The 18,815-nt window shown below is 42.5% G+C and overlaps 1 protein-coding gene across 1 annotated transcript in view; it reads left to right on the forward strand.

The window, feature by feature from the left end:
* The first annotated feature begins 13,663 nt into the window (after positions 1-13,663).
* The window catches only part of LOC111667229 (voltage-gated potassium channel KCNC1-like), a 78,748-nt gene continuing 73,596 nt past the window's right edge, over positions 13,664-18,815 (forward strand). The window contains exon 1 of the mRNA XM_087178379.1: positions 13,664-14,237. Within this exon, the coding sequence (XP_087034505.1) occupies positions 13,695-14,237 (543 nt within the window). The 5' untranslated portion in view covers positions 13,664-13,694. The remainder of the gene's footprint in view (positions 14,238-18,815) is intronic.

The raw sequence follows: 18,815 nt of genomic DNA on the forward strand, positions 1-18,815 counted from the left end.
TGGTTCCTGGTGTGACGTCACCACCTTCTCCCCTGGCTCCACCCGTGGCGTCACCTCTGCTCGTGGTTCCTGCCGGGGCGCCGCCCCCATTGATTCTTGCCCTGACTCAGCCCACGTGGCTCTTGGTGTCGTTGACTCCTGCCGGGGCGCCGCCTCCGGTGGTCTCTGCCTCCGTGCTGCCTCCGGTGGCCCCTGACTCTGTGCTGCCTCCAGTGGTCTCTGACTCTGTGCCGCCTCCGGTGGTCCCTGACTCTGGTACCCAGTCGGCTCCTGGTCACCCTCCAAAGGGGCAAGGACATCCTCCGGCTCGACCTCCGGAGAGACCCCGTCTTCGCCACCGTCCTCCTGCCTGCCCTCCAGAGGGGCGACGCCATCCTCCGGCTCGACCTCTGGAGAGACCCCGTCTTTGCCGCCGGCCTCCAGAACGGCTCCGTCCATTTGCCTGACCTCCGGGTCGCCCCACTGAACTGCCCAGCCTGTCCATAAGGCCTCCGAGCCGTCCACCTGAGTTGCCCTGTTTTGCCCCTGAGCATCAGAGGATGCTGTCCTGCTCTGCCCCTGTGGTCCCAGGCTCTCTCCATGGCCTGGTTGCCTTCCCTCCTGTCCACTGGCCCCTGGATCCCTCCTCCGGCACCCCTCCTCCCGCCTGAGTTAGTGTTTCTGTTTAAGGGTCGTCTGCTTCCGGTCTTGGTCCCGTTTCTGTGTGGTGATTGTCTGCCCCACCCTAATGTGTTTCACCTGTGTTCAATCAACCTTGCCTCCCTTGTCTATATAGTCTTTGTGCTTCCCTTTGTCTGTGTCGGTTCATCTGTTGTCTCTCTGTTGATCTCTGGGTTTTTCTTTAGTCTGTTCATGTGTCCTGTTGTCATCCCCTGTGCTTCTCATGTTTTGGCCTGCTGTTCCATGTATAACCCTCGTTCTTCGGTTTCCTTTTCAGTTGGTTTGCCAGTTTTTGCCTGTTTGGATTTTGAGTTTTTGTAAGTAGTTACTTTTGGTTATTGTAATCGTTTCTTTCCACCAGTGTTGTGTGAAAGCTTTAAGTTTACTAAACCTGTCTGCACCGTCTCCCAAGTGTTGGCTGCATTTTGGGTCCTACTTACCCCTCAAACCCTGACAACCCCTCATAACCGTGACATCCCTATTATGTCTTGTCTTGTTTTCATTTATTTGTTCTTTCTTTACCTGTCCAGGGTGTACCCCGCCTCTCGCCCGAAAAGATGCTGGGATAGGCTCCAGCGACCCTACTAGACGATAAGCGGAAGAAAATGGATGGATGGATGTGTGGCCCTTTATGACTTGACTTAAAAAAAGATAAAATGCAACAATGTAATAAATTAAGATAAAAGTGACAACGCCACCCTTTGCTTTAAAAGAGGTAAGGGTCCTCTCAATAAATAACTAAAAACGGATAAAAGGATCGCTACAAAGTTAAAAGAGCAAGGTCATTAAAATGCAGTGGGTGTTCTGTTACAGTTTTTCTTTTAATAAATAATTAGGAACCGGAACAACAATTAGCCTAGCCAGGCAACAGAATAACCAATTATAGTGTACCACAAATAACCACGATTAAAATGAAACAAAATAAAGCAATGTATATAACACAGGGAGAGGTGTAGGGGGAACAGGAGTAGCCACGCCTGGGCCGATCATCCGACGCGCCGCTTTCTTCCTCCACGGGCCCTGCGGGGGAGAAGAGCGGCCAGATAACTTGTTCTCTGCCACAAATTACACACGGTCTCCGTTCGTGCCGTTCACAGTGCCTGTTCGTTGTCGTACTCACCGCGAAGGAGGAGATTTTACTCTCCTCCACTGCAGTTGTTACACACACGGCACTGACGGCTTCCTGCTGGGGTCGAACGATCTGGTCTGCTCGGCCTTTATCCCTTTCCGTTCCCCGCGGCTGATCTCCTCCGCTGTGTCTGCGTCTGTTGATGTCTCGATGCAACTAACTCCTAGAAAACGCTGTTTACCTGCTCTTATGCCAACCCATTGTCTATGGAGTTACTCTCCTCTGATTGGCTGAGAGCCGAGCTGTCCAATTAACCAGGTGAATTGTCTTTACGCTGATTTGACCCACTTCTAATGTCTCAGTCCAGGGGGCGCAGTGGCAGAAATGTCATAAAAGAAACACACATCAATAAGGAACACACAAAACACTATTAATAAAATATCAATGAAATAACTCATGCAATAAACAAATCATGCAACAAACAAATAACTCAAAATAGTCAGCCCATAAGGAAATCAAGAATCAAATCCAAAATGAAAAACAAACACATTTCTGCCCTCTGACAGATGGATGGATCTAAAATGACAGGAGAGTTAATGATGAGACAAGAAACAAAACTAGGTGAAAACAACAGCCCTTTGCTTGTATTAGCTGGCTATTCGGCAGTTTTAGAACTGAGTCAGCCCAGTGATGCTGATGAGACAGGGCTAGGAGGAGGGAGCATGGAAAACACAGCTACAGGTGTGCACACTGGTACTGCACAATGTTATGAGTGCAAAGGACAGGATGCAGTTTCAAGGGGATAGTTGTAATATTGCAGAAAATTACTGGAAAAATATTATGATACAACATGTAGTAATCTCTGATCAGATATGCTATAATATGTGTGGGCATTCTTATTGTATAATGTAATAACAATAGCCCCCCACACTAATGAAAACATAATTGTGAATATTGTATTCCATTTTTGCTAATACATCCCCTAAATCCAAAACACTGGTCCTTTAACATCTCAGTGTGAAATTTGACTTTTGTAAGAAAATGGAGGATATTAGATATATCTGGTAGATGGAAACATGCTTATGGAAACACATAGGCCTATTTCGGAACCAATATGATGAAAATTAAAGCCATCAGGGGAACAAACCCCCTTTAAAAGCTCATTAAATGTATTATTATCAGCTACAGGTAGTCACTGTTATTCTCTTTTGATCCCTGTTTTTGTGGTATATCTTTGTTTAAATTTATGCCAAATCATGCTATTCAAACTGCTGAACTACAGCAGTACCTGTTTCCAATGTACCCATGGAGGTACAGACAATTACCACTGCATTACTTTGATACTGAAGAATACTTAAAAACCTAATGATTCTCACGTAAGTTCTGAAATCTCTTTTTTTCTATAATTTCTAAGTGGCGTCAGAGATAATGTTGTCCTCCATGAGTGTGAGCCACACTGAATGATATTATACTGTATGTGTTTCATGACTGTGTGTTCAATTTGACTGAGTTATAACTCTGAGGAGTATGATTTTTTTTTTAAATTAAATTTACCTCATGCAGTAGCTTTGCTTCCCCTTCACCTCTGCAGTGCTGCCCTGAGGACATATTTGTCTTTTGTCTTTGTCCTGATTATTGTCCATCTAGATTTAGGTTTAAGTTGGGTTAGGTCAGGCGTTTCAGTCGTGATGGTAAAGGGCTAGGGAATACATTATGTCAATGACGGGTCCCCACAAATGCAGTTAGAGGATGGATGTGTGTCCGTGTGTGTGTATGTGTGTGTGCACTTGTTCCTGTGACGTCAGAGTGGACCCTATACGGCAGAGCACAGTGCTGCAGACTGTTCTCAATAGACCAACACAGCACATTAGCTCTGCACTAGAGAGAGAGAGGGAGGACAAGCGATGGAGATGATAAGGAGAAGTGGAGAAAGAAATGGAGAGAATACACTGAGAGAAAAAGAGGGAGAGAGAGGAAATGGGAGAGCACTAATGATCTGATGGTCTGCAGTCTTTTCTCCCCATTTTGTGGAGCTCAGCAATACTCGTTCTGCTCCCCCCCCCCCGTCCTTCTCTCTCTCCCTCTTTCTCCGTTGCTGGTGGTGGAGGGACAATCTTGGAAAGGAAAAGAGAGAGAGAGAATGTGCGGTGGGCGTGAAACACTCTATCATATCCCTCCTGCTTTGCTCTAATTGAGCCAAGTGTTTTAGTAGATTGAAAGACAGTGTGGAGAAAGGGAGTGATGCAGCAGACAGACAGAGAGAGAGAGAGAGATAGAAAAGAGAGAGAGAGGACAAATGAGAGCTTTAGTAAAGGAGACTCATTTTCATTCAGGACGCCATACCGAACCTTAAATACAGTGTTGAGGCACTGGCACTAGCATTTAATTTCTTTTGAAATCTTTCACCAGTCGGGAACCCTTGGGGCCTTCTACACCTTCAGTGATGGCCAGATGTGTCAACATATTCAATGTTCTATTTCAACTCTTTAAAAAAAATAAAATAATTACTCTCTTTCAATTCTAATTTTGGCTTTAGCTGGAGTTACTGTCCCTAAACCATGAAAATAATAGTTATACAATCAGATTTTTTTTTGTTGCTTAGTATGAGGAAATGTTAGCTGGCTCACTCATTGGTTAAGACTGAAGGCCTGAAGTCCCCATAGCTACATTTTTTTGTTCAGAATGTGGCGGGTGAATTAACAAATCACGTTTTGATTCATAGTGGGTGGAAAAATCACAGCCCCAGGCCTTCCTGAAAGCTCAAGGCGAGGTATCTCACAGGGTCGACCTTTTTCTGCCCAGGGGTTTAAGCTAGCAGATCAGCTACTTCAATTACTTAGCAACACACAAGTCACAGCACAGATGACACAAGTGATAGGACAAAAACAAGAATCCAGAACTTGAAAAATTAGTTTTCATGTTGAAATAAGTGAAGAAGAAGAAGAAGAAGAAGAAGAAGAAGAAGAAGAAGAAGAAGTTGTCCAACAGTTGGCAATGGACCTCACATGACAATTCTCACAACCTGGAATATTTTAATGAAAAACACTTTTGGTTCTTTTGACTGGACCCTTACGGACTTCAGGAATAATGAAGAATAGATGATAGACAATCAGATTTCACAACCTCTTCAAAGGTAGGGGAATGTTTCTCCATCTTGCTAGTTTACAATGATGGGAAATCCGAATGAATTATACTTTTGTATTCAGGGGACCTGGAAAATGAACTGAGTGGTTGAATTGTGGAGAATCTATCTGAGCTAGTCATATCTTTATGTGTGTTGTTCTGTTGTTTTGCAAAAGCTTCAAACTGGTTGCTGGTGACTAAGATGAAAAGTGTGAGCTGTTAGCCACCGTGCAGACCTGCGGATGAGACACCAAAGAGCCCCATCAGAGCCTCTGTGTTAGATGCTTCTGATGGTGATTGTGTGTTTTTAAAATTGTTTCAGGGCTGCAGCTCACACTCAGCCTTGGCCGAATCTACCATTTGGCAATCAAAATAAACACCTTACAATGAAAAAATGTGAGTAGCTGTGGAGTTTCTGTGACATTAGCAGAGACGTCCTCTGCACTACAGAGTTAGTTAACAAACAACAACTGATTTTTAAATTCTATGTTTTCAGGTGGATGAATCTCTGCCCATATGGGTGGGCCGCACCTGATAACTGTTAGGTTGTATCAGCAAGTGTATGGGAAAGATTATTACAACTAGTAAAAAATGAATGGCAGCAGTAATCAAAAGCCTAGTGTGGCATCAGGTATCAGTAGCTTTTCCAGAAAGCTATAAGTTGGTTTTAACAGCTACATGGATTCCGACAGAGGATGTCAAGCTAGATGATAGGGATGATAGTGTAGATGTGTTGCTCTCAACTAGCTAAGATGACCTCAGGTAGCTACTGGAGAAGAAGCAGACAAAGATGAGGATGACAGCGACCGTCAGAGCAAGGGAATGTTGGGGCTCACTACATTCAAGATGGTGCAGATCACTTGTTCTTTTGTTCCACAGACAAACTCACTTCCCCACAATTCCACACTATTCACACCTGGGGATGACCCTCTCCTGAGGACCTTACTGACTGGTGTGTGACATGTGACCACCCAGGGTGTCACCAGACAAAACCAGATGCCCTTCTTTGTTATTTCTCTTCTTCCCGTGGGATCCCCAGGAACAACATCTCTTCTCTTCTTGGCTTGCTCAGGAGCAGCAGCTCTTCTCTCTGGACTTCTTCAAGGAGCAATAAGGCTCCCAGCCAAAGTCAGCACTGCTACCTGAGGCAACAGCACCCTCTCTCACTCTTTTCAACAACAGCGAGGCGAGTTGACAAGTTCATTTCAGTGGCTACGACACATAGTCTGCCAGCTGATTTTCAAAGCAACCAGCCACAGCAGAGATAGATAGATAGATGGATACTTTATTTATCCCCTAGGGGAAATTCATGTGTCCAATAGCTCATTAGTAATAATAATAATAATAATAATAATAATAGTTGATAATAAATAATAAACAATAATAATTAAATTACAGCTGCAAGCATCGTTGAGCGAGCCCTCGCACTCCTGTGTACCTCTAGGGTTGGGGGCTCGCAGTAGGCCGTTTAAAGCAGCCATGCATTGCAGCGACCCCATTTCGACAATATGTGTTGGAGTTACAGCAACCTCCTCTTTCATGGCGAATCATCGAATTCACCATGTCACCACCGGCAGGTCCTCCAACGAAAACATTTGGACTTTAGGACTGCAAAGGTCTTGAGATTACACTGACCAAATATGATGTACAGCCGATTAATTCTCTAGGAGGAGTTTGTTAAAGTATGACACCTGGAAATGAGGAAAAAAGCACCAAAATTGCACACTAAATTCAAAATGGCAGACCTTGGGTTGGGTTTAGGATATGGCTCCAAAGGCTTTTTTGTAGTTATCCATTTGTTACAAATGTCTACCAATTTTCATACATTTAGGTGACACAGGGCTATGCGGGGCTACTTCATTGAAATTTTAAAGGGGGCGTCCGTGAGCCATTTTGCCACTCCCTATCTCAAGACCCATGTACATGGCTTCAGGCTTGGATTTTTATCAAACATATGAAGTTTGTACAAGATGTGCTGGAGTTTTAACAACTTCCCGTTTCATGACTAAACATCGTAACGGTCAGGCAAAAAAGTTTAACAGTTTTCACTATAAAGCATCATCATGTTCTTAAGCATTTCCTACCTAAGATTTAGGTGGGTGTGGTCAAGCCTCTAGTAGGAGTACATCCAATTGTAAAACAGGACATTTCCTGTCACCATAAGGTGGCGCTATGACTATAACAGAATTTTGACATAAAGATGCCTTCAGGCTGGTACTCTTATGAAACTTTTAAAGTTTGGGGAATTTTGGACAATGTGTTGGAGTTATAATGAATTAACACGCCACCACGGGCAGGCTGATCAACAGAAACTTAAAAGCTTTGCAATTTAGCATCACAAAGGTCTTTAGATGAGACTGACCAAATATGATGTCGATCTGATCAAGTTCCCTAGGACATAGATGTCAAACTCAAGGCCTGTGGGCCAGTAAAATTGTATAATTTGAGTCAAATATAAGATAGCCCCCAAAAGAAATGGCCAAATGATAGGTGGACTCTGAAAACAGGAGATTTCAAGACAGGTGGGAGTATCCGTTCACGTGTCCTAAAGTTCTCCGGCACTGTGATGGAATTCTGGTGTGGGGCGTTTTAGATTCGAAAATGGATAATTATATGTCTATGGAAAATATTCTTGCATTTTCTTTCATGTAATTAAGAAAACTCATAGTAAATTTAATCTGTAAATATTGACCCCATTTGGCCCTCAACTTGGACCCAGTTCTTAATTTTGGCCCCCTCTGTGATTGAGTTTGACACACCTGCCCTAAGAGGCTTTTGAGCATGTTTAGACCCTCAAAAAGGCAATTTACTTTTATGAAGAAAGAGAATAATAAAGAGTACACTTTCAATGGGGTCCTCACACCGTTCAGTACTTGGGTCGTAATAAACAGAGCAGTTTCAATTAGTCCACTTCCTTTGGCTGTGGTGTTACATGCCTGATGGCAGGGGAGACAAGGATCCCCCGCTTTAATCTCCTCTTCAGCTCATGTTGCACTCACCTGAGCTTCTCCCTGTCTCCATCCCTGAAGGCCTCCTTTTTCTGGTTGAGGAGGGTTTTGATGTTACTGGTGATGCAGGGTTTGTTGTTTAGAAAGCAGTGTACAGTCCTTGCTGGTATTACACTGTCCATACAGAACAGTGATATATTCAACCATTCTATCAAGGTCAGTGTCCTTGCTGTTATCATTTTCCTGTGACTCCAACAGTACATTCCAATCTATACAATCAAAACAGAAAGGCTGAAGAAAAACCAGATTATGATCTGATCTGCAAAGTGGTGGTAGAGCTGAAGCAGTGTAAACCTCCTTGACGTTTGCAACAGATCAAGTGTCTTATTTTTCCTTGTGGGATATCAGCATACTGAGTGAAGCCAGTCGGGTAAGAGGTGAGAGTGACATTGTTAAAATCCCCTGATATCGCAATGAATGCATCAGGGTGCAGGGTCTGTATTCCAGCAACAGTCTTGTGAATGACGTCAGATTCCACTACAGGCTCCGCTTGTGGTTGAATGAAACAACAATGGCGACGATGTGAGTGAACTCCCTCGATTCATAGTCAGGTCTAAGAACAACTGCCAACAATATCCTGATATTCAATATCCCAACGGCAGATCTTCTCCTTCATTGTGATATGACCGGGGTTGCACCATCTATTCTATACTATCTACAAGCAGAACCAGTCCTCCACCTTTATTCTTTTGACTTGCTCTGGTGTCTCTGTCCACTTGTACTGCAGTGAAGTCAGGTAATTCACAGTAAAGGGAGCGTGGAACAGCTAACTCTGTAAGAAGAACAAAGAAGAAATCAGCGGCCAAACAGGACTTCACTCATCAGGAAGCAACACGAACTCACTGGACTTTACAAGAACACTGGAAAGGACCTTTCTCTTTATTCAAAGGACTGGGTGATGTTGACTGAGACTAATTCAACCTAGCACAGCATAGCACAGTATGGCTAAGCACATGACTCTTAACCTATGTCAATGTACATGTTTGTTGTAATGTCTGCTTAGGTTGTGGTTAGTCACACTGTTAATTTGTTACATGTATGTTCACACACATGTACATCTGTAGCATGTCTCAGTTCTAGGGTGTGCAGGCAGCTAACCTACTCCTTCTAACTTGGCACCTTTAGACTACATGAACTAGGCTAACGAAGAAACTCACCCTCTCCCTCCCCCACACACCATGGGCTCAGTGGCCATTTTGAGTAGTTTCTTTGTTTACCACCATCTTGTGGTAGTCTTCACTTTTAAGGCCATGTGGTCATAGCGACCATTTTGAATCAGCCATTTTGCCTTTTTTGTTCCCACAGACATACCCCCCCACACACAGGCGCGCGCACACACACACACACACACACACACACACACACACACACACACACACACCAGTATATACTTATAATATATTTAGACACTGTGTGATTTACTTTGTTACATTGTAAATATATATCTTTAAAGGTGTAATGTGTAATATCGTGCTACTTCATCCACCTCCATCGGGGGGCAGAATTTCACGATTTATTGTTGATAGTGAAGATTGTTGATAGCACTGAAACAAATCATGAGTAATATAAACAGTATGTTTTTATTTACCTATAAAAATATGAAGGCAAGGGGATACTGCATGACACATTGGTGTCAGGCTGTAGCAGTATGAGGAAGGGATGATGACATCATCACAAAGGCAGAAATAAGGTTTATTGCCAGGTAGGTTTTTACTTACAAGATATTTGGCTTGGTGTTTGGTGGAGTATACAATACATATATTAACAGGAAATAACAATAAAAAGGTAAAATACTACAACAGTCAAAAAGATAAATATACATAGATACACGTATTAAAAAATAAAACTATGAAAAAATCTCTGTTCAGAAATGTAGACAAAACCCCTGCTGAGTAGGATGTGCAAAAGATCACAGTATAGACAATATCTGTTCTGTGCAGGAATAATACTCCAAGGTTACTGTTATGTTGTTGTTGATGGTTGATGAAGCCAGACGAAGGAAAAGGCAGGTGCTGGTCCATCACTTGGGATGACTGTACTGGAGGACTGGGGTTAACCCAAACATGTTAGGTCTATTGTGTGTGTATAATAAATAGTAAGGATATATATGGATATTCTAAAATAAATACGGTATTAGGCAGTGGATCCTGAACCCACTGGCTCTGGATCAAGCAGTCTCTTTGTCTTATTCGGAAAAGAAACGTTACTGATGCATCTAGCTGGACAACAGCCGCAGGAACAGGCTAAACTCTAATAAATCGCTAAAACGCCAGTCGACATCATCAATCATATATTTATGCCACTTCAAGTGTTTATCAGTACGGTTTGTAATTTGCAGTCATGATACTTTTTTGCTACAGACCAACATTAAATGTTACTCACCAGTCTAAAAGAAAAGTTGCAGCTCGGCATCAAACTCACCCGGAGCTGTCTCCAGCGGCGGAAACACTCAGCAGGAGATAAAGATTGCTTTCTAGCCGCTTGAGCCATTTCTCATTTCTGTGATGTTAGTTGGGAGTTTTTTTTTTTTTCTTGTCAGGAGCTGTAGCGTAACTTCAAGCTCTGGAGGAAGCTCTTCTTTTTCATGGGACTGAGGGCAGACTAGACGCTACACTAACTCACACAGAATCTAGTGTCATAAAGTTGTATTACAACACAGCCCAGGATGCAGCTAGTTGGTTAGCATTCTCATTTCAGTAGATATCTCTGAAATAATATATATAGATGGAGGTTTTGGTCGGGGCATCATCACTGTGGCTCCTTCACATACTATTGATGGTGATAGTTCATTTTTTGAACATTTCAAACTAAAATTCTGGCAAGCTCTGGCCAGATCTTACACATTACACCTACAAGTATAACTACTGCTGTGTTTAATGTTGAAGAAGTGTGAATATTGCCAACCTCCATCAGTAGAACTTTGATCAACCTTTACATAGTGTTGATATGGTAATTTTGGTTATAGTTATTAAGTTAATTACTAATCAGAGATCCAGATTAATAGTAACAATATGAGACTGTACAAATATTGGCTATGCTTGTCTGATTCAGACTGGTGACTGGTGGTAATGACACTTCAAGCTCATTTGCAGCAGCAGGTCCCTTCATTGGTGAAGACCCTGCATTATGGGGGTCGATTACAGCATCTGGGAGCAAATTTCTGATGAAAGGGGTTTCAGCCTTTCAGAATCAGGCCACCAAGTACCCAGCATCATGGAAGGGGAACAAGACTGATAGCAAGACATGCTCTCTCTCTAACGATGCACTGGCCAGACACCTTTACAATAGTGAAACTGTACCATGGGAATGGATTATATATTCACCATCCACCAGAGCCTGTAAAGTTTCATCAGCACATTGCAACACATGTTTTGCGAGGTTTAGTGACTGGAAACATCCTAAAAGAATAACAGAACACAACATGAGTGTTGAGCACAGAAAGCTCATGCTTTCACTTATGCATCGCACTAAACATCTGGGCACTGTGGACGCTTCTCTTGGGAGACAGATTGAGACAAAAGTTAATTACTAGAAGGGTGTACTGAGGTGTGTCGTTGCGGTTGTTAAATTTTTGAGTGAAAGGGGGCTTCCTTTCCGGGGGATGATGAACTTCTGGGACATTGTGCTGCACAAGCAGAGCATTGTGCTATACAAGCAAAAGAGGGACTTGGACTGTTTGCCTTTTGGAATCGCTGCACACTTATATTGCATCACTACAAGGCCAATTTGCTGACTTTGATCTGCCCCTGCGGTCAAGCGTGTGACACAGACCTACTAGTACAAGACTCACCATGTGAGTGAAAGCAGAGCCTTTGATGATGAAACTGTGGTCAATGAAGACGTTCTCACTGGGAGTAAAAAATTCCAAATTGAAACATTAAAATTAAAATTATTTGACATGGACTGTGATGACACTGGCCAATGCACTGTCCTCGTTGTATCCAAATGACTTGGATAATAATTAGTAGTTGATCGATATTGATTTTTCAGGACAGATTCTGATACCGATTATTAAGGAGACCGATATTTGAATTTGATATGCCAACGCAAAACTACTGCTACATAAGGACACTCCCCTTGACCTCCAGGTTTTTCTATTATTTTGTCCACCCCATTTATATCACTAAAAGTAGGCTAAATAAGACATACCTCTCTGTATAATTAATACATATCAACAGCTCCACACACTACATCCTCCACAAGATTCTAAAACAATTTTGATAAAAAACTAGATAAAATCATTATAGCGTTCATAAAGGAGGATTTCTTTACACTTTTTTCCATTCAGAATCTCATTTTAAGAAAAATCTTGAAAAGTGATCAACACATTTTTCTGAGCATCACGCTACAAAATGACTATTTCAATTGACACAGTTTGAGCCATTGGTCCTGCCTTGTTGCAAGATCATTTTAATTTAAAAACATCATGATTAATGTTTATATAATGTCCTGTTAATAGTTTTTCTCCTACTCAATTTATTATTTGTTTTTAAATAAAACTGAATAATTAGTTAATTGGACACTATTTAGGACTCATTGGGAAATAATGCTAGTGGCCAAGGCAGCCCTTTTCTATTAGTAGAAAGGGTTCTGACCCGCTTGCAGTTTGGAATGGTCCTAATTGATTGCTGTGCATTTACATACTGAGTTTGAATAGTGAAAAGTGTGGAGTGTTCTTTTGACAGTATGCTAAATTACTCTTAAATGGTGGTTGCCAAGATTTGCCTTACTCACTGGTAATGTGTTGCTGGGTTGTTGATTGCCTGCCTGTGTCCTCTGCAGGGATTTTCTTCTTTATGGTGTCCACTAGTTTGAAATATTTGTATCATCAATAAAGGCTTGTATATTTCCATACCAGGTTAACAAAGGTAGTGGCAACATTACCTGAAAGACTTTAAAAAGTTTAGGCTTATTACATTATTATGCACATACTTTTGTGTACTTTAATTCTGTTTTTCCTGGTTTGGGCCCCTCATTTCCAATTAAGAGAAATTTTAATGCTACAGTCTAAATCCCTGGTCAGACTGGATTTATTTTTCCAGGGGAGATGATTTTAACATTACATGAGCTGGTTAGTGATTTAAATTCTGTGCAGAGTATGTAGAGGGTAATTTTTCACCCTCACCCTGGAAATAATTTCAGCTGCATTTACCTGATGTTTTTCATGAACTTTGCTGCTCATGCTGTAATTTAAATTCTCACTGCAGTGGTGAGTTAAATTACTAAGTAGCACAATTAATATTTTATTCCCCACCTCTCCAATGGAGACATATATGTGTGTCATGCAGGTTTCCATGCTTTAGGCCATGTAGTTTGCTGTTGTCTCTTCACTGAGCATTTGCAGTGAAAAAGCAGTGTATCTCCCTCTCTGCTTCTGAGCTCCGTAAATCTTATTTCTTTGCAGTTGAGGATGCAGCAAAATCAAAAGTAGCAGAGAGGATCTGCTCAGCAGAAATGGCAGTTTTTCAGCTTAATAACGTCAGGATTCAGTAGCCTAATGTGGATTCAGTCCGTCAGTCAATCAGGCAGTCAGTCATTTAGTGGGCAAATCTATTGATTCATAAAATCCGCATCCCACATATTCTCTCTCTCTATGACATAGGCACACTTTCAGAACCCCCCCCCCCCAACACACACACACACACACACACACACGCACACACACAGAAGCAGACCCCTCCTTCCTCTCCTCTCCTCCTCTCAGTTGGTCCTGTGACTCCTTACCGGGACGGTGTAACAGTACAAAGCGGGGACCGGTAGTGAATGGAGAAGTGCAGTAGCCGCATCAGTAGCAGCAGTCGGGCGCACCGACCAAAGCATGCTCCAGCGCAGCCATGACTTGCTCGGCGTCAGATAGCGAGAAGATCGTGATCAACTGCGGCGGGATCCGACACGAGACCTACCGGAGCACCCTAAAAACACTGCCGGGGACACGCTTGTCTTGGCTGACTGAACCCGACGCCTACAGCAACTTCGACTACGACCCGAAGTCCGACGAATTCTTTTTTGACCGCCATCCGGCCACCTTCGCCTTCATCCTCAACTACTACCGCACCGGTAAGCTCCACTGCCCCAATGATGTATGTGGGCCGCTCTTCGAGGAGGAGCTCGCCTTCTGGGGCATCGATGAGACGGACGTGGAGGCATGCTGCTGGATGAACTACCGGCAGCACCGCGACGCCGAGGAAGCCCTGGACAGCTTCGAGACCCCCGAGCCGGACGCACCCGAGGATGATCCGGCGCTCACCGGCGGGGCGGACGGCGACCTGAAGCGCCTGTGCATGCAGGAAGACGGCCGCAGAGCGACGTGGTGGGAGGTGTGGCAGCCTAAGATGTGGGCGCTGTTCGAGGACCCTTACTCCTCCAAATACGCTCGGGTGAGTTGCCAGACAGGTGTCTAGTCATTTCTATTCCACAAGCTAAATGTCTAAATATTTCTGTCTTTAGCTTTGTCTTTACTTTTCTGTTATCCACCAGCTAGCACAGCCACGTTGGGCACTGTTTTGGCCACTGCGCATAGTTGCGCGTAAAGTTATTCCTTAAACTGCTCTGGGTAAGTGGAAGGTCGCCACTGCAGTTATTTCAAGAAGTGGACAAAAATAGCCCACATGCAAATGCATTTCTCATCACGTTGTTCCTCTCCGCGGTCTCTCCCCCCCCCCCCTTAAATCTCTCGCACTGATGTCGTCCTGTGAAGATTTTGCCTCTACGTCAATTTGTCAGTGTGCATCAGTTCGTCCTTCTCCCCCTCTGTTTCTGCGTCTGTCTCCATGTGTGTTCCAAATGATTTCTCCAGCAAAATAATGATTCATTTTAACCCTAAATTACCCAAATTTGGGGTCCAGTTCTCCTGGATCAGTCCATATTGACTCAAAGGTGATACTTAATTACCAGTTCAGTGAACATGAAATTCCAAAGGGTAGCACATGGTCCTGCATCAATTCATCCAGTTTCTTTCTTATCAAATATACAACAGATGAAACATGAATAAAATCCGGTAGCAGCAGCAGCAGCAGCAGCAGCAGCAGCAGCAACCTCACTCTTAGATTTTAGTTTCAGATTAGCGAATCTAAATGTTATTGATAGATTCTATACTGTGTCCAGTGTGCCACTGCTTTGAATTTGGTTTGAAATATTCTACACTACTTTATGGCACATATGCAGCACAGAATTCTTTATTGCTGAAAAAAGAAGAGGGCACCGTTCTTTCAGCTCAAAGAGCATGTAGCAGTATCTCGTCTGCAACATGAGGAAAGGTTGTTTTGAGGAATGTCCAGATCTAATTAAGCTAAAACACTAAGTGCAAAGGTTTTGTCTTTCCAGAGCCTAGTACCCCTAAGATTACATTTACATGAGACGTCTGCACGTCACAAATTACAAACAAATGCCAGACATAATAGGGCTGGGCGATCATATCTATAGATATGATTGTGACAGATTGTTCCTATGAAATTGCGAACCCAACTCATTACCTCTCTCAGTCTTTCTCAGAGTGAACTTGGCCACAGTAGGATGACATATACATTTTATGGCTATGTTAAATGTGCGCCCCATGCGAGAATCAGCAGGGGGCAGCACATAGATACAACTGTTTATAGTTTATAGTTCTCTCTTTCTCTTTAGCTCTCTCTCTCTCTCACTTGTTGACTGTCCCTTCACTTACCTGTTGGGCTCAAAGGTCTTACTACAGCAATGAACAGCAGCAGCAACTAAGATACCAAACTAAGTGATGTGTTCTATATGTTTGCCTTTCAATCTCCCCTCTGTTTCATCACAGCGTGGCACCTACACACAACAAACAGTTGACAGTCAGTTGATCAATGTGTGTGTGTGTCCACGCCAGTGTTGCAAGCGTCTGCTATACGTGAAGGATGCTGACATGAAACCAATACTGGCAAATTAAATTTAATCTTGATTTAGTACTACTGCTAATAGTAAATTAATACATAAAAGATAGCATGGATAGTGACCACTCTTAGGATCATATGAGGTGGAGGACCTCTTGTTCCAGGAGGCCCTGGACCTCCTGGTCCAGTCTGCTAATGATGGAGACGTTCATTTTAAATTTTCACAATGAAAAATATTATGGTATTACCTTCCCTGACAACTGTGATTATATTCCATCTGTAAAAGGCCACTCCATCCACTTCACCCTTCATAGTTGGGGGTTCAGTGAAGGGAATAGAGTCTTGGTAATTTCTCTCATTTCTCACATATTTTTGGAGCAGCCAATAGTTTATGCTAGAAAAATCAACTGTATTAATATAATACTAACAAGAATCTATGTACTCATGTATTTATTCAGTGCAAAAAAAGTTCCTCTTTAAGTTCTTTCTTTAAATAGTATAAACGTGAACTATCTTAATCTTAACCACACTGTAGTTTCCAGGCACAGATATTGTAGAGAGCGAGAATTGTTTAAACTTTGGAATTAGACATTGAAAAATGTTCATCATTGAAGCCAGGCAGAAATGTGCAGTGTTCTCTCTGGCTATAGAGTTACAAATACCATATATGTGCCTGGTTGGAAATCATCTGTGCTTCTTTACAACAACAAAAAACAAAAACCTCATAATATACATAATTACCGCTATTATTTTCTTTTCTTTATATAGGAAGAATTCATTATTTTGTGTATTAATCGCCGTTGCTCAAAGAATGAATACGGTCACCAGGATTTCAATTTCCTCCTTATATTTCCAGTCAGTGATTCAGTCTCCCTCTGCTTACCCACCTTCCTCCTTAAATTTTCTATCTTTATCCTTATTCTTTTCCCCTCTTGCTCCATTTCTCTCATTTTACATGTAAACTATTTTTTTTCCTTCCCTGTCCCTGCATGGTCAGTCCTCAACCTCTCACCCGCATCTCCCACTGCCTTGCTCTGCTTAATTGTCTCTAAAAATCTGTGGCCATTTGCAAAACCAGAGGCCAGTGCTGACCTGGATCATTGTGTGTTGAGGTGTATTTTCTGTGGACGCTGCTATATGGACAGAGACAGTATATTGACTCAGTCACTCTTTGTGTCTTAAAGGATGAAGACACACACACACACACACACACACACAAACAAACTGAGATGACACACAAGCACATATAGTCAGATGTGTACACAAGTACTTTAGGGAGAAATGAATATACACAGGCAAATGCACAAATGTATGCAGATATAATGAGATCACTAAAATCATATATATGATGTGATGTTTCTTCCTCTGTATAACCATACAAATCCCTGTAATTTCACCATCTGAAACTTCAGTTGTTCCTTTCCAGAGATGCATGCAAATGTCCCTGTAAACCTATGTGGAGATATTTTATGGGTAATGCAGAGGAGCTTACACACACAACTCCAAAATCTCAACAATGTGACTTGTGGATGCGCATTTCAAACTTGGTTGATTGTCCCCCTGTCCAGAGGCAGGTCTGCAATGGAGATGAAAACTAATGAACTAATGCATGTACTACATACAAATATTAAAGAGATGGCCATTTGAAGATCTCTGCTGCCCAGAAAAGGGTCCTTCCAGCTAATAGCTACAGAGGCTAAAAATGTGTAGCCAAGCAGACAGCACACATGGACAGTCTGCACCTTTTAGACAATCCTGGCACCAACCCTGGACCTTGTCTACACTGGAAGCATAGTGAAAGCAGCAAGTTAAAGGCAGCAGGAGTCCTGCATCAGGGTCACGCTTGAACAGTTTGGCTGCATTGTGAAAGCACTTACAGTCCAGTACAAAATCAGAATGGCTGCATGCATACATCAGAAGAAAATAGACTCCAGCAAGTGTGTGAATAGATCTATGATTAGTTTGTCTGAGGTGTATATGTGTAGAGAACGGTATTATGGGTAACTATAAATTGCAAAATTCTCAGTGGAGTTGACAGGTGCACAACAGAAATCATGTGGAGCTAAGTCGAGCAAGCTGATGGTTGATCCAATTTCTGTAGGTAAGGTGGGATTGTAACCATGTAAATGTAAAACTCTAAATACAGAGGAGAAGAATGTTCCAGCCCAGTATCCGTGGACATTATGTCCGTATAGGACAATTCTGCACCTCACAGTGCCAAGGTATTGCAGGAAGTAGCTTGCCCTTTATTTAGCAAGTGGCAAAGTAAGAGTGGGGTTGTGTGTGTAGCATGTCTGACTTTAATGCAGGGGACTGTAGTTTGTGTGCTGTGAAAGAATCTGAATCTTAGTGTAACCATGATCTTTCTCTATTAGCATACTGTAGTTGCCATGTATAGATATAATAGAAAAGATCATTTTAATATTTACATATTCCAGGGTTTTGCATAATTAACCAGTATATAAGTTCTTGACAGCTTAGTGATAGGGTTGGCCAGCCCTGAGATGCAAAATTGAAAAATACAATTGAAATAGGTCTTGTGAGCCAGGTAATACAGAGATACTGTGTATCAGATGCCCTGTGGAGCATTTGAAGTGGAGCATCTTCATGCAGCCTACAGGCCCCTCAGCAGCAGATTTTGTGATATTCTGTTGATTCTTGTATGTATTTTGCACTAATTTAATGCTGGTTGAGAATCCTGAAGCCATGAGCAAAGTCTGCAGGAAAAAGGAACAAGAGTGAAGAACCATAACTGACTTGCAGATGTTCATAGCAAGCTAAAGGACTTGGATGTATCTTAGCACAAGTACTTGTTATGCACAGGTGGAGTCACAAATGTGCAACTAGGGATGCTGGTAGTTTCTAGTGGGTCTCTTAGGCGAGACATGTCTGCTCTTCACAAGGACCTCTGATATACAGTTTACCAAATGATAGTGAATAAATAAATAGCAAGTTTATCTGTGGTGTTTTGGATGCCCTGCTTTGCTGCAGGTGAGTTGAACCTATAAGGATGGCTGTTCAGCAGATCTCGCCTTGTGCAATTTTTTCATGCATAAAACTGGACAGGTCAGAAAATTAAATGGCAGAGAAGTAAGTGATGGAAGAACC

Source organism: Seriola lalandi, unplaced genomic scaffold (assembly GCF_002814215.2).
Source record: "Seriola lalandi dorsalis isolate HSWRI2012SDOR001 ecotype SW California unplaced genomic scaffold, Sedor1 jcf7180002054686, whole genome shotgun sequence".
Classification (NCBI taxonomy): domain Eukaryota; kingdom Metazoa; phylum Chordata; class Actinopteri; order Carangiformes; family Carangidae; genus Seriola; species Seriola lalandi.